The 15,767-nt window shown below is 37.9% G+C and overlaps 1 protein-coding gene across 1 annotated transcript in view; it reads right to left on the bottom strand.

Annotated features, from left to right (window-relative positions):
- Positions 1 to 15,767, bottom strand: part of LOC107677038 (dedicator of cytokinesis protein 3-like) — a 245,045-nt gene that overhangs the window by 105,464 nt on the left and 123,814 nt on the right. The window contains exon 6 of the mRNA XM_016471828.1: positions 3,180 to 3,328. Coding sequence (XP_016327314.1) covers positions 3,180 to 3,328 — 149 coding nt within the window. The remainder of the gene's footprint in view (positions 1 to 3,179; positions 3,329 to 15,767) is intronic.

Raw genomic sequence — 15,767 nt, 5'->3', positions numbered from 1 at the left:
TATTTGCTTTAAGACAAACCATGTGCAAATTCATGTCAACACCATTGCTGAGTATCTTCTCTTTAAAACTGCAATGATCTAAAGACACTTTTAATAAAGCAGTTTGAGATCGCGATACCTTTGTGCAGTGTTTACCTCAGTAAGTTGACTGAGTGGACCTCTGAGCTGTAATGAGCAAATGGAGGCGGGGCTACTTTGCATATTCATTGATCTGCTTATATTCAAAATGAGGCAAGGGTGTAGTTACATTCAAGCTATTTTAAAGCATGAGAAAATGATTTTCACAAGAAAAAACTTTTAAATATGTCATTTTGATGATCAAAGAGAAGTTTTAAGGGATAAAATATTTGACTACAGGGGGACTTTAACAATACAGACAATATTGTACAGTATAGTAAATATCATTCATCACTGCCTGAAACTTCAGTTTGCAGTATCAGCAAATGTATACTGGACATAACACTTTTGAAAATCTCTTAAAAAAGATGAAATAATGATGCAAGAACTGTAAATACTGACTCTCAATACTCAAAAGCTGTGAAGAATTGCACAACTGTGTAGGCTAAAATTGGGGGCGGTATCTGAAGTACAAACACAACTGCCTTTAACTGCAGTGAAAAATCAATTTACTCTCAATTAAAAAAAAAAAAAACTAATCTTTGTGTTGTGTTTATTTATTTGGCCTTAAAGTTTGCATTTTAAATCTCAGTGTAATTCACATAACCAGGCAATGAATGACATATGTTCTTGTTCTCCTCATTTCCTTCACTGAGCTGGGCCAAGTCGATTTAGGGTGACGAGAAAGCCGCAGTGATCCATCTCTAGCATTTCAGCTTCTTTGACTCTACGATCAGGAGGCCTTGGCCTGTAACACATTAAAATCGCTAGCAGATCTTCATGATGCACAAGAGCTTATTTAAACACTCCTCTATTGCAGTGGTTCCCAAACTGGGGGGCGCGACCCCTGGGGGCGGTGCGGAGCTATGAAAAGGGGGGTGCAGCAAGGCTGAGGGATAGTGTATAGTTAGCAGATTATTTTGCAAAAGAAACTTCTGCAGGGTGATAAAGACTACACTGCGTAATTTTCCCACTTATCATGAGGCCACTTGCCTGATATGTAAATAATTGAACCCAAAATATTAATTTGACATATTTTAATTACAGTACCCGCTTGAGCGAGTTATCAGTTGTGGTTGTATCAATACCAGACCACTAGATGGTGCGATTTATGACTGGATTCTACGAACCACTCTGTGTTTTCCGCATCGCGGCTGTATGTCTCATATTTTAGAGTAGTCAGTGCAATTTGGGAAAGAAATCAATTAAATCTGAAAGTGGACGTGTAAATATTCAAATGTAACCCCCTTTGTAATCGTTAACATTTTCATAAGTAACTGTAATTTAATTACACATTTTTTCTTAGTAACTGTAACTGATTACAGTTACATTTATTTTGTAATTAAATTACGTAACGCCGTTACATGTAACTAGTTACTCCCCAACACTGCATGTAAGTTACAAGTTTCTGAAAATACTGCCAGTGTCAGGTACGTAAAGCAGATGATGAATATACTTAAGATTCACAAATACAAAAACAATGTGTGCGCGACGTGATAAAAGCAAATAGAACCATCAGTTCGCATCAGTTGATGCGACGCGAGTCACGCAACACGACAAATCCATGACAGTAAACTGATGCCCCGTTCTATTTCTGATGAACTCCAGCGCTCTGACACAAAGGACAATTGGATTTGCAATGTTCACTTTGTCACGTCCAGTTGACATAAGCTGTTGTTTGTGGCCGTCGTGTCCAGTGTGGTGAAAAGACTAGGCATATCTTGCATTTAGATTCACCAGTATGAAGCCGAACAAGTTAAAACGGCAAGTAGGCTGGGTTAAGTATTAGGCTACTATGCCAATCACAATATTTCAAATCAAATATATACTTTTTCAATCAATGTCATGTCTGGGAGGGTGCATGTATATTCATAAGAGAATCATGAAAAAATAGTTTCATGAAAAAAAAAGAAGCTGTTTTCAGCATTAAAATGATCAGAAATGTTTACTGAGCAGCAAATCAACATATTAGAATCATTTCTGAAGGATCACGTGGCACTGAAGACTGGAGTAATGATGCTGAAAATTTAGCTTTGATCACAGTAATACAGTATATGTTAAAACATTCAAAAAGGCCTAGATATTTAAAATTGACACATTTTACGATATTACAGTGTTTACTGTATTTTTAATAAATAAATGCAGCCTTGGTGAGCATAAGAAACTTTCTACAGGGGCTGAAAATATTTTTATCTACAAAAGGGGGGCCTGGCAGAAAAAGTTTGGGAACCACTGCTCTATTGAGTGAGGCAGGGCTGGACATCAATCTCAATTAGTTATTTGGAAGGTGGATAAAAAGCATGACAGTCCTATAGACTTGTTTATTAGGACATATTTTAAAAGCTCAACTGACATATTTTGTCTATGTAAGAGTGCAGAAATACGAAAACAGCTAGATCACGTTAGCATGATGGCTAGCATTGCTAACAAAAGCGTAAAGGCATCTTTTCTGGTTCTTCCACATGATTTTGACCCATGGTTGAAGTTAGCATGATGCTAACGTTGCTAACAACACCTTAAAAGCATCTTTGCTGGTTCTTCCACCAGATTTAGACAAATGGTGGAAGTTACCATGACATTGCTAACAAAAGTTTTTTTTCCCACATGATTTAGACCCATGATTAAAGTTAGCATGATGGCTAACATTGCTAACAACACCTTAAAGGTATCTTTTTTGGTTCTTCCACATGACCCATGGTTAAAGTTAGCATAATGGCTAACATTGTTAACAACACCTTAAAGGCATCGTTGCTGGTTCTTCCACAAGATTTCGTATTATGGTGGAAGTTAGCATAACGGCTATCATTGGTAAGAACACCTTTAAGGCATCTTTGCTGGTTCTTCCACAAGATTTCGTACTATGGTGGAAGTTAACATAATGGCTATCATTGGTAAGAACACCTTTAAGGCATCTTTGCTGGTTCTTCCACAAGACTTAGACCAATTAAAATAACGGCTAACACTACTAGCATCACCTTTAAAGCATCTTACAATTAAGACAAGTTTTTCAGTTGATTTATTTTTCCCGGGCATTTTCTGAGAGGTAAAAGAGAGTAACTCACTCATTGCCCCAGTCCAGTCGTACAGTGATGTGGCGTTTGACTTCACGGACTTGATCCTGGGTCAGGTGGCCTGAAAGCAGTTGTCGCCTCAGATCAATCAACTCACTCATCACGTGACGGAGTTTGTAAAAGAGGTCGACTTTATGCTTCTGTAGAGAAAAAGAAAAAAAAAAGGCAAATATTTATTTCATCCATCCACTCAAGACACACTAGATGCAGATTTAACCAGGCAAATGTACAGTGGTCATATGTCACACATACTATAGTGTAAGTAAATGAATATTATGCAAGTACATCCAGTGCAGATTTCAATACACACTTACTGAGGTTTAGATAAATAAAATGACACTGAACTACAGAATATCTTAGTACTTTAAATTTACTGGTTCCTGCAAGCATTACCAACATACATCTACCATGGCATTTTTATGGTACTTCAAGGTACTCCAAAGAATGCCATGGTATTTCCATGGTACCATGTCCAAAATAACATTTCCATGTCCAACAATCACCAGATCACAGTACGTCACTTCTCAGAAGTGCCACGATCCAATAAACGTGACAAGTTTAATTGGCGAAAACTAGAAACTCGAAAACCAACTGACCAATAGTAACAGACACCAATATGGTTAACACACTGGTCGAAGTAAACCCAACGAATGTCTGTTGCAGTTGCTCTTCATTTGTCAGTGCAGTGTAAATTAGCCTTGAAGTGACAGTCACACTAACAGCATTCATTTCGGCAAATAATTATAATATTATTTATAATAATATAATAATTCTCAACCCTGCTCAACTTTGTTTTATGTGTCAGTGAAATCAATGACTTCTGGTCGCTTTGCTTCTACAAAATCACTGTCAGTGTGAATGGGATGTTATGCAGCCTTCACATGATGTTTGAATTACAGTACTGTAGATAATCAAAGCCACAGACAGTCAAAGAAGTGGAACAATCACTGAGCATCATCTAAGCACATGTCCCAAACCGCAAGGCTTCCCCTCCAAGTTTGTGTATGATGGATGATAACGACTCTTCAGACATGCAGCAGACAGATCTTTGCATTTGTCACACCAACATGTTGTGCCGGCTGTGCGTGTGGTCTCCAGTGCCCTCCATCACCGAAACATGTCAGAACTTGAGTTTGACATGCTCTTGAATACAAAGAAGATTTATGTGGAGTTTACACAAGAATGTTCATTAGATACCAATCACAAGATACCCATATATGCAGCATGAAGTATCTGTCACTATGTCATTCCACAGTCTGTTCATGGTGAAATCGAATGGGATTTGGACACTCATGTAAAAGCCACATCCATCAAATTCCCTGTTGTACTCACTTGGACTTCTGGCACTGGAGTAGGGCTGCAGCTATCGATTATTTTAGTAATCGAGTATTTTACAGATTATTCCATCGATTAATCGAGTAATCGGATACGAAGTAATTTTTCTTTATTAAAGAGCAATACTAAATATACAAGAGATAATAAGATAGGTCTCTTAAAATAAACAACTAATTTGTTTTCTTTTTAGAAAAATTTACATTTTTATTGCTGAAATTGCAAACATTAATAACCGTGAAAACTAAACCCATTTAATGCATTTAATTGCCAAATGACATTCAAAATGCAAATACAAATATATCAATAAAAAAAAATTATATAAAAAAAAACTAAATAAATAAAAATACTAAAATCAATTTCACATTACTTTAAAAAAGGTAAACAGTACAAACTAAAACTAAGGCATAAATCTAAATATTAGTAACAAAATAATAATAATACCTAAACATTGCATTTGTCGTGCAACTTTACTTTCAAGTTTCAGCCTAACTAAAGCTCAAACATGACATAAGCTTTACTGTCTTCTTGGAAGGCTTTGTGGCTTTTGTGAGAGGCAAAAATCAGTGGACAGGAAGGTAACTTGGAACAAGAACAAGAGACCATACACAATTTCTAAACACATTTTTCTGCAACATGAAATTAGAGTTATTTGGAGAATAAACCCTCTTAAATGTCCCTTGACGTACTGGTGTGTGTGTGTGTGTCTGTGTGTGTGTGTGTGTGTGTGTGTGTGTGTAAAACTTGTTTTTGATATCCTTCATATTCTGTGTGCTGGTCAGTTCACAGCAGTGAATAGAAATGAATCTGTTCCAATAAGTTTAAATTGATTTGAACATTTTATGGGCATTTTTACATTTATAAAGCCTTTTTTTCTAAATGTGTATCATATTTTGAGTCAAATTCTTACATTTAATCAGTCAATTAGAATAATAAGACATTTGGGCTGTTACCAAACAAATGATATCAGTATCAACAAAATTCATCTTTGCAATGCAGAGGAAACACAGAAGCTGCATCTGAAGAGGCATTTAGATGAAGGCCTATTTACACTATTTAATTCAGCTCAGAGGGACATGAATGCATTTAACCTGCAGTTACAAATGAATAAATAATATTTTGTTATTTTAAACATGAAACATTGAATACTGATATTTACAATTATTTTAAAAACGAAAAGATACTTTAAATGTTAAATTAAAACCGCCAGGAGGTGGCAGCAAGTCACTGTTAAGAAGTGATTCATTGCGATTGAACCGAATCATTTAAATGTTTGATGTTGCTTAGAGACGCAAAACAGCGTTGTGGCTGTGTTTGGGATTATTTTTGTTGGCGAAATAAAGCAAAAACAGGCAATATAGTGTCTAAAACGTAATTTTTTTTAATATTAACTTCTTGTTTATTGAATTGTTGCATAAAATCAGTATCACATTTGTAATCATGCTGATTTTAGAGATGAAAACTGTCACTCTTCGTGTGATATTGACTAGCTTTCTTTCTGTGGTATTTTTATGCACAACGGCACTTAGTCTTTCACAAAACATAGCTAACGTAGGAACATCATAACTAGCCACCATATTGATTTACGGTCTTAAATATGTTCAGCGCTTGCTTTTTTTTTTTACAGTCTATGGTCCAGCGTTTATCGGGTTGTGCGTCAGTAATAATGTTCTGTGGGGAAACACAGTGTTCCGTGTGTAGTTACAGTATGGACTAAACGAAGCCTTGAGGCAAATAATTTGCCTCGATGATTTTTTGTATTCGAGTTACTCAAGGTATTTGAGGAATCGTTTCAGCCCTACACTGGAGACTGATAGCTTCCCCCTACTCATGGCGGCATCAATAATTACTCCTTCCTCATGCAATCACAAGCAGAACAGTGTGAATCATTTCCTGTTAGTCTAAATGGTGAGTTTCTTGGAGAAGAATCTCAATGACCAGCTGCCGATCGCACCATAAGTCCACTTCTTGGTGGGATGAGCAGAGCGAAACGATTCTGGTGGAAACTGAGACCAAATCTTCAGTTAAAGACCAGTATGAATTTCCATGCAGGTCCAAGCTGGTTTATGTCACTTAACAAGCCAAAAATGCAAGACTACCCTGATCAGCCAGCTTCACCAAAAATACTATATTGGTCCACCAGCTAAACCAGTACCAAACAAGCACTAAGCAGCATAAATCAGGCTGGAATATCATAGTAATCCATACGCGTCTAACTAGCATGGAATGCTGGAGTGTTGGTTTTCTAACCAAGGTCAGCCATCTTCATCAAAAGGACTATGCTGGTCCACCAGCTAGACCAGCCTCAAACCAGTATTAAGCAGCTTGTTGGGGAAACCAATGCACTGGCATCCCAAGGTAACTAGACAAGTATGGATTTCTACATTAGTCCAAGTTGGTTTATGCTGGTTAGTGCCTGTTTGTTGCTGGTATAGCTGATGGACCTACATAGTCTTTGTAGTGAAGTTAGTTGACCAAGGTAGTCTTGATAGTTTGGAATCTAGTCATCTAGTCACCTGACAATCGACTAGTCTGCTAGCAAATTAAACTAGTGTCTTCTGGGGGAATTTGAGGGTTGAAAGTTAGAGACATAACAACTCTCTTTCAGACGCTGCATCTCTAAATTTAGCTACAGCTATCAAAACATCACTTTTGTAACAAACTCACAGCCTTCAACAATAAATTTCAAGACAATTACTGTCAAGTATGTCAAGTTAAATTCCTCAAGATGCTTGTATTCTGTTGCTCTCATTATATTTGGATAACCCTCGACTGTTACGCAGTTCACTGTGGTCAAATTCTGCTGCTCATGGACTTGGTACAAGCTAAAACTTTATCAGACTCCTGACTGTATATCGGAGATATTACTCAATTTGATCAATGAGATATTTTTAGGCAATTCCATTTGCCTGGATCTGTGGAACAAAATGAATTAAAGACGTAAATATGTGTCCCTTCTCTGGACCTCTACAAAGAATTTCATACATGAAGATATCTAGTTTAGACATTATGTTTCTGCTTAGTTTTTTTCATGTCTTCCATGTGAGATATTTCTGGATTAAAGTAGATTTTTGTACACAGTGTGGGGTCATCCTCCCTTCAGTGCTCTTGCTCTCTTACCATCCACGAACATGGCAATCCCTTTACAACAACGACACACAGATTTATCAGCCTCTGCAGTATAATGTGATTATGATTGTTTTAAGTTGGCTGTCGAGAGACCTATATCAATCCTTGAGCTTTAACTGAAATAAAAACTTGGATTGACAGCCTCCCCCACACCCCAGCGGCAAGAACCTTGCCTCCTCTGTGGTAACTGAAAGATGGATTGCATACAGTTCACAATCATCAGGATCCTCTACCACTTACAGGGTCCCTAGTCGATTAACGAGTACTTTAACGATTGACATTGATATTTCAGTAGGGTATTCAGAACAGAGACTTCAAACGTCAACAGAGCATTTTGTTTGGAAAAGAAAGCTCATGACTGCTGAGTATTTTAGAAGGGAACCTCTAGAAGCTATCCACAGATAATGTAAATGATGGTAAAACCAACAAGTGCCAAAGTTGTGACAAACATTCTGAGCAAATAAAGTGTTTTTAAAGCGCCACAAACCCTGCCAGTTTATCCTACCAGAACTCTGTGAATCTATTCACTTTAATGTAGAAGTCCCAGAGGGGGAAAAAATGTAAAGGTTTGGAAAAGTGGTTGCAAACTGTTGCTTTTCAATTGTTCTCTGAACAAGCCATTCACTGAGAAATGAGAATTTCAGAAAATTGGAACAGTTGTACTTTATTCACTGTATTTCAACCTGATTTCAAAACGATATGGCTTTTTCCAGACTTCCATAACATATATTGTGCATTGTTGCACATCCAACATTTCTCTTGTGTGTATGCAACCTTACCATATTTTTTGGACATGGTACCATGGTCAATAGTGGCTGATAGGTTTGTAAATGGTTGATAACAATGGCAATGTCAGGGGTTTACAAACTTTTCAATGTCAAGGACACAGATCCATCACTAACGATACCATGGTTTTTGGATTTCTCCATGATATTCATTGAAGTACACTGGAGTATCATGTAAATGCCATGGTATATAAATATGACAATCAGTACCATTACTTGTTGTAGGGGATGATTTAGCTGGAGAGCTTAGATGGAGACTCACATGCAAAGCATCATTTGTGGTCTCTGCTTTAGGGAATACAGCTGAAGAACACTCAGTGTTTGAGTGTGTGGGAAGAGGAGCTACAGCATGTGTTGCACTGAGCTGTGTGAAGAACATGTATTTATCACACTTTTCACAACTGCATGACTCACATGCTTTAAATACAGAGACCAAATTGAACTACAGTACAAGGTGTCAGAATCACATTTCACCATGTCCAACTCTCAGCCAATTCATCCATATCTTCTCTTAGGTTCGTATTTGGTAGAATTGTTGTAGGAAACCATATTAAATAAATGTTTCACTCTTGTACATGAACAAGCAGCTTGTTAAAAAATAAACTTTAGCTACTCATTTCTAATGCTGGAATCCTTCAAAAGAGGAATGGCAGGTGCAACGCACCCAGGAACAGCACATCGTTTGGCAAACTTTCCCGCCATGTCTTACTCTTATTGTTTAGTCATATGCCACCTGGACTAATAATATAATCTTCTTCTGGTGCACAGAAATTCATCCAACTTCTTCCATATTATTACTATGACTAAGCGGACCAAACTGATGGAACACTAAATAGAAGTCATTGTTGTGCCAATACTAGTGGTGATGTACGTTTCTGAAATCAGAAACCCGGAAAAATCCAGAATCAGATATTTCGTGACGAGCAATTTTTTCAGCTTAGTCGCAATGAAGGGTCTTTGCATAGTATGTAAAACACACACATACACACACACACACACACACACACACACACACAAACACATATATATATATATTCGCCAGGCTCCCGACAGGAGTGGGTGCATGAGAGAGGAGGGGCGCTGGAATAGCCAGGGCTGGCGGCGTGTGATGAGGCACACCTGAATCGAATGGAGCCTCATCACCGCCGCTGTTTAAATGCCGAACGCGCCTCTCCTCGTATATATATATATATATATATATATATATATATATATATATAATAAAATTATCACTTATAATTAAATAAATGCATAGTGTAATGTGTAAATGCATGTATTATTTTTTATTATAATTATAATAAAAATATGTGTTAATATAATAAATATATCTAATACATGGAAAATGTATATATATTCAATAAGAAACCAGCCCAGCGCAAAACTGTATATACTGTATGGCTCTCACCTTCTACTGCAGTCATCGAGATCAACGTACCTTCAATGACTTCTAAACATCAGCCTCTACTGAGGATGGTGCCTCAAATAGCATCAAAGCTTTTCTCATTAAAGCCCTGTTTGTTTAGCTGGTTAAATGACCCATTATAACCATTAGCTCTCATGAGAACACAAAACTATCACGTTCATCTCTTGTGCTGTGACTTCTGGCTTTTAGTAAGACACCAGGTGGATACAATGGATGCTTCTGAGGAAGAACTAATCACAGGATCGACGTTTATCAGGTTAGTGGCACTGAATCTTTGCCAGATACTAAGAGTTAGCAGAGAATTAGCTCTTAGCAGCAGCATACGCAACAAAACACAACATGCTAGTGAGCCTGAAGTAAAGGATGCAGTGGACTAACTGCCATTTTATAGAAAGTATTAATGAAGCTAGTGCTAAAACAAACACAAAATCCTAAATTAACACATTTTTCTATCAGGAAACAAATTACAGGACATAATACACACAACATGAATTTTAAACCATGAACAATCCATTTATTAGCTTCCTGTGTCCTCTATTTGAGACACTTTAGCCAGTGATAGAGTGTGACTCACACCGTTTCGCCCACGTTATGTACAGTCACCGCTGCTCCTTCGGGTGCTAATGCTAACGCTCACCTGCACTAGCCGACTCATATCTCTACCCCCACAAAGGGTCTCTTCTCTAACCACACGTTTGACATTCAGGTTTTGTTACGGGAAAGAAAACAGATGGTAAATGGATTAAAAATAAAAGAAAACTTAAGACTATTAGCTAAGGAAATGCTAGCAGGCGTAAAGAGAGATTTGCATATACATTACAATGTGGGCAGTTCAGTGGAAGCCCAAATGACAAAATTAATGCAAACTAATGGGTCTATTGTGTGAATAATGAACCATCTCACTTGAAATGTGAGTTTTGTGACAAAAAAGTCAGTTTAGCTTGTCTGAATGCTCCATTTAAAGAACAACTTATGGGAAAACTGCCACATTTGAGGCTGAAATGCACCATTAACTTCACGGTTGAAGGTTTAAATCATTTTCAAACAGCACACATCATAGCTGTTTCATTATTTTTAACTTTAAAACTTCAGGGTACTGTCCTGCCTGGAAAGCTTCGGCAGTTTGAGATGATTATTAGCGGCACAGCATCACATTAGCATAGTCAACTAGCATAAAATGTTCCAAAATAACTTGAAAAGACCATATGTGTGAGTATGTTGTGAAGGTAATAGGTAGTTGACACTAGTTAGTTGAGTGGATATTAAAGAGTGTGTGACTGTATGTGCGCTAACAGCGCGCCTCTCCTCGGGAGACCGGTCTCTTCCCCGTGCATGCACGCTGGTGTCCTCGTGGGTCCAGGAGGGGTGTGTAGAGGGACTCCCGCGCCACCAGAGTCGTCTAGTCCCTTCGAGCGCCGTGGGCAACGAGAAGGATGCAGCCGCTGGAAGAAGCCTTCGCCCCTCGCGCCCCTGACCGGAGAGAGGACCGTGTGTGGCCGCCGGATCCCCTGTTTATTTTGGACACTTTATTCCCTTTTTCTGAGGCTGAAATGCACCATTAACTTCACGGTTGAAGGTTTAAATCATTTTCAAACAGCACACATCATAGCTGTTTCATTATTTTTAACTTTAAAACTTCAGGGTACTGTCCTGCCTGGAAAGCTTCGGCAGTTTGAGATGATTATTAGCGGCACAGCATCACATTAGCATAGTCAACTAGCATAAAATGTTCCAAAATAACTTGAAAAGACCATATGTGTGAGTATGTTGTGAAGGTAATAGGTAGTTGACACTAGTTAGTTGAGTGGATATTAAAGAGTGTGTGACTGTATGTGCGCTAACAAGCTAGCATCGAACCTCTCGTGGACCGACATGACCTTTGCTCAGGGCACGCAATCTCACTTTACTTACAGTTCCATGCTGCCAAGCAGGACTGTCGGTCATTCAGTGTTTGCGTGTCTTTGCTCTAGGTCAACAAGGGGCAGTGGAAATGACAGACCATATGGGAAGGTCACAGTATTGTGGCGATTTCACAGAAAAAAAACATGCAACAAACTGTTCAGAGATCTCCATCAAACCTCATGTGACCTAGATGATTTAAATTTCAGCTAATTCAGCTTAAAATTACAGTAAATTTGCAGCAAACATCCAAGCGAGTTTGTCTGAAAGTTCAGGTTAAGCTCAAATAATATTTGATTCTTTTTAATTGATTCTTTTGAACAGATTCTTTTTTAATGATTTGGTCAAACCAGCCCTGGCCCTGGCAAACAATTTTGATTAACAATTAATGCCATCAACAATAATGTTCAGCCATAATGTACAACGGTATTTGACATAATCTATAATAGATAGACAAAATAAATTGCATTTCTCTAACAGAATGAAGCATGAAATGTCAAGCAGGGACTTCTGGGAATACAGAATAATTGAACTGAGTTTAATTATTGAGTTCAACATGTTCACTGAAATGAATGCGCTGTGAATCAGATGTCCAAAGATCCAGCCCAGGAATCTGAAGAAGGTGATTCATCTTTCCACCTTCAATTGCCATAAACACTTTAAAGTGATACTATATCTTCTGCTTAACGGTATCTTGGAAACATAAGTATAAGAAGCTTCTAACTTGTGCAACCACAAGTCACTCTGGATAAAAGCTTCGGCTAAATGAATAAAGGTAAACAGCTCTTAAAGAGATAGTCCAACCAAATGTTCATGCTGCAAATGTGTTCACTTTGGGAAAAAAAAAAAAAAATTGTTTTTTTTTACCTTTTTAGAATTTAATTATTAGCTTTCCATCAACTCATGGACCCCTGCAGTTCCCTCACCTACCCCTAGGGGACCACAAACCTAAATCTGGGAACTGAAACCAAAGGCATTTGTTTTTTTAATAAGACTACATTTTTGTCTGAATTTTAGCCTTGACAGCCCCAGTTCACATTTACTTTAAGTATATATGGAAAAGAACAGCCAGGATATTCTTCAAAAATCGAAAGCGAAAACTAAAAAGGTTTGAAATGGCATGAGGATGAGTAAACGATGACAAAATTGTCATTTGTGGGTGAACTATTCATTTAAACAGCTAAAATAAAAAAACACCAAAAAGATGCGAATACTGGGGATTCATGTTGTGAAATGCTCTATTTTTCGTATAAAAGTGTAATTAATCTTGATGAAAAATGAGTTCGGAATGACATGAGGGTGAGTAAATTATGAAAAGAAAAACTGTCATTTGTGGATGAACTAATCTTTTCAACAGCAAAAAAAGAAGCAAAGTAAGAAAAAGATGAATTATTAGCAAAAACGAGGCGTTCATGCTGCGAAATGTTCTATAGAAAACACTAAGAATTCATGTTGCAAAATGCTCTATTTTTCGAACAAAAGTGCAATTAAACTTGATTAAAATGAGTTCAGAACAGCATGAGGGTGAGTTTGTGGATGAACTTGTTTTAATCAGTTAAAAAAAAACAACGAGCGATAAAAGACGTAAATATTAGCTAATTCCGAGCATTCGTGTTGCAAAATGCTCTATTTTTTTGTACAAAAGTGCAATTAAACTTGATGAAAATGAGAATAAAGATATCGCAACATGCAACAAAATACAAACACTTCAACGCACCGTTCACGACGTTACCACAGCAACCTTCGTAGAACATCATGCAATGACGTTAGTCCACTCTAAGGTCGTAACCCTGGTCCTACCTGAGGGCCTGTCCGTAACTGACACAACTACGAACACAATATCTACTCTGTCAAACAAAACCAGCATGCCTTGCAAACTGCATCAACACAATGCATGGTCTCGCTAGTCTTGACAGTTAAGAAAGAAACGCCACTACTTACTGTGACAGACTGACATGTCTCTTCTCCAACTGCTCCCGTGCAGCCGCTATAAACGTGCGGAAATCATAGGCTGTCAAATACCTCGATCCCTCTTCCTCTGCAACTGGTCTCTCCCTCTCTCGCTCTCTATCACATGCACATTCAGACACACGTTGCCACCCACGTCAACCAGGAGCGCACGCTTTCTCGAGCGGTGTGCGGTATACATGTAACTCTCTCTCTCTCTCTCTCTAGCGGAACTCTAATTTATTGCAAATTTTCGAACAAAAGTGCAATTAAACTTGATTAAAATGAGTTCAGAACAGCATGAGGGTGAGTTTGTGGATGAACTTGTTTTAATCAGTTAAAAAAAAACAACGAGCGATAAAAGACGTAAATATTAGCTAATTCCGAGCATTCGTGTTGCAAAATGCTCTATTTTTTTGTACAAAAGTGCAATTAAACTTGATGAAAATGAGAATAAAGATATCGCAACATGCAACAAAATACAAACACTTCAACGCACCGTTCACGACGTTACCACAGCAACCTTCGTAGAACATCATGCAATGACGTTAGTCCACTCTAAGGTCGTAACCCTGGTCCTACCTGAGGGCCTGTCCGTAACTGACACAACTACGAACACAATATCTACTCTGTCAAACAAAACCAGCATGCCTTGCAAACTGCATCAACACAATGCATGGTCTCGCTAGTCTTGACAGTTAAGAAAGAAACGCCACTACTTACTGTGACAGACTGACATGTCTCTTCTCCAACTGCTCCCGTGCAGCCGCTATAAACGTGCGGAAATCATAGGCTGTCAAATACCTCGATCCCTCTTCCTCTGCAACTGGTCTCTCCCTCTCTCGCTCTCTATCACATGCACATTCAGACACACGTTGCCACCCACGTCAACCAGGAGCGCACGCTTTCTCAAGCGGTGTGCGGTATACATGTAACTCTCTCTCTCTCTCTCTAGCGGAACTCTAATTTATTGCAAATCTATTTTGGACACGGCATGCGATTGCTTTCCCTCTTCCTGAAGTCTTGCTTTTCTTTCCCTCATTGTATTGGAGTTACCTAACTAGCGCTGTGTGAAGCTCCCGGCAGCCCACACGCTCACGCACACGCGCTCCCTCCCTCGCCGTCTCTGAAAAAACGCAGAGGCATGCCAGGGTTTCTTGCCACTGGAGGAAAGCGCTGCCAGTTTGCTTTCCAGAGCCGTGCCTCCCAAACACGGCGTCTTCAGCTGACAGCGATGAGCGCTAGCCTTCACACTGAATCACTGTCAACATCATGCTAAAACATCAATGTTATGCTAATATCCAAAGACTAGAATGGTACTAGTCCTTATATAACTTGTCAGGGTGTTGTTAGGTAGTTGCTTACTGTCTAAAGCAGATGTATAAGCCTTAGTCTGGTTAGATGCCATATTGAATTTAATGTGGATGAAAATGAGGCTGTGAGGTGTAAGTGTTTAAGTTTTTTTTCCCCCCCAGAAAGTTTAATCAGCTGAACAATGTTGTTAAACAGCAGTACAATCCATTGAACACACTGTACTGCAGTCTCTCACAGCCTAAATTTTGATTCTGTCAAAAATGAAATATGGCATTACCCTTATTAAGGTCTATTGATAACTAAACCTAAAACTATTAAAAATGGTGGTAACACTTTACAATAAGGTTCCATTAGTTAATGTTAGTTAATGTATTAACTAACATGAACAAACAATGAACAATACAGTTATTACAGCATTTATTAATCTTTGTTAATGTTAGTTAATGAAAATGCAGTTGTTCATTGTTAGTTCATGTTAATTCACAGTGCATTAACAAATGTTAGCAAGCACAACTTTTGATTTTAATAATGCATTAGTAAATGTTGAAATTAAAATGAACTAAGATTAATAAATGCTGTAGAAGCATTGTTCATTCTTAGTTCATGTTAACTAAAGTAGTTAACTAATGAACCTTGTTGTAAAGTGTTTGTTAATTGAAAAAGCTAAAGAAGTAATATAAATGATATATAATGCAAAGTAAGTAATACACAGAATGGTATATATATATATATGTATATATATATATATAT

This window comes from Sinocyclocheilus anshuiensis, unplaced genomic scaffold (genome assembly GCF_001515605.1).
Source record: "Sinocyclocheilus anshuiensis isolate Anshui unplaced genomic scaffold, SAMN03320099.WGS_v1.1 scaffold584, whole genome shotgun sequence".
Classification (NCBI taxonomy): Eukaryota; Metazoa; Chordata; class Actinopteri; order Cypriniformes; family Cyprinidae; genus Sinocyclocheilus; species Sinocyclocheilus anshuiensis.
This window is presented reverse-complemented; position numbering and strand designations above follow the sequence as displayed.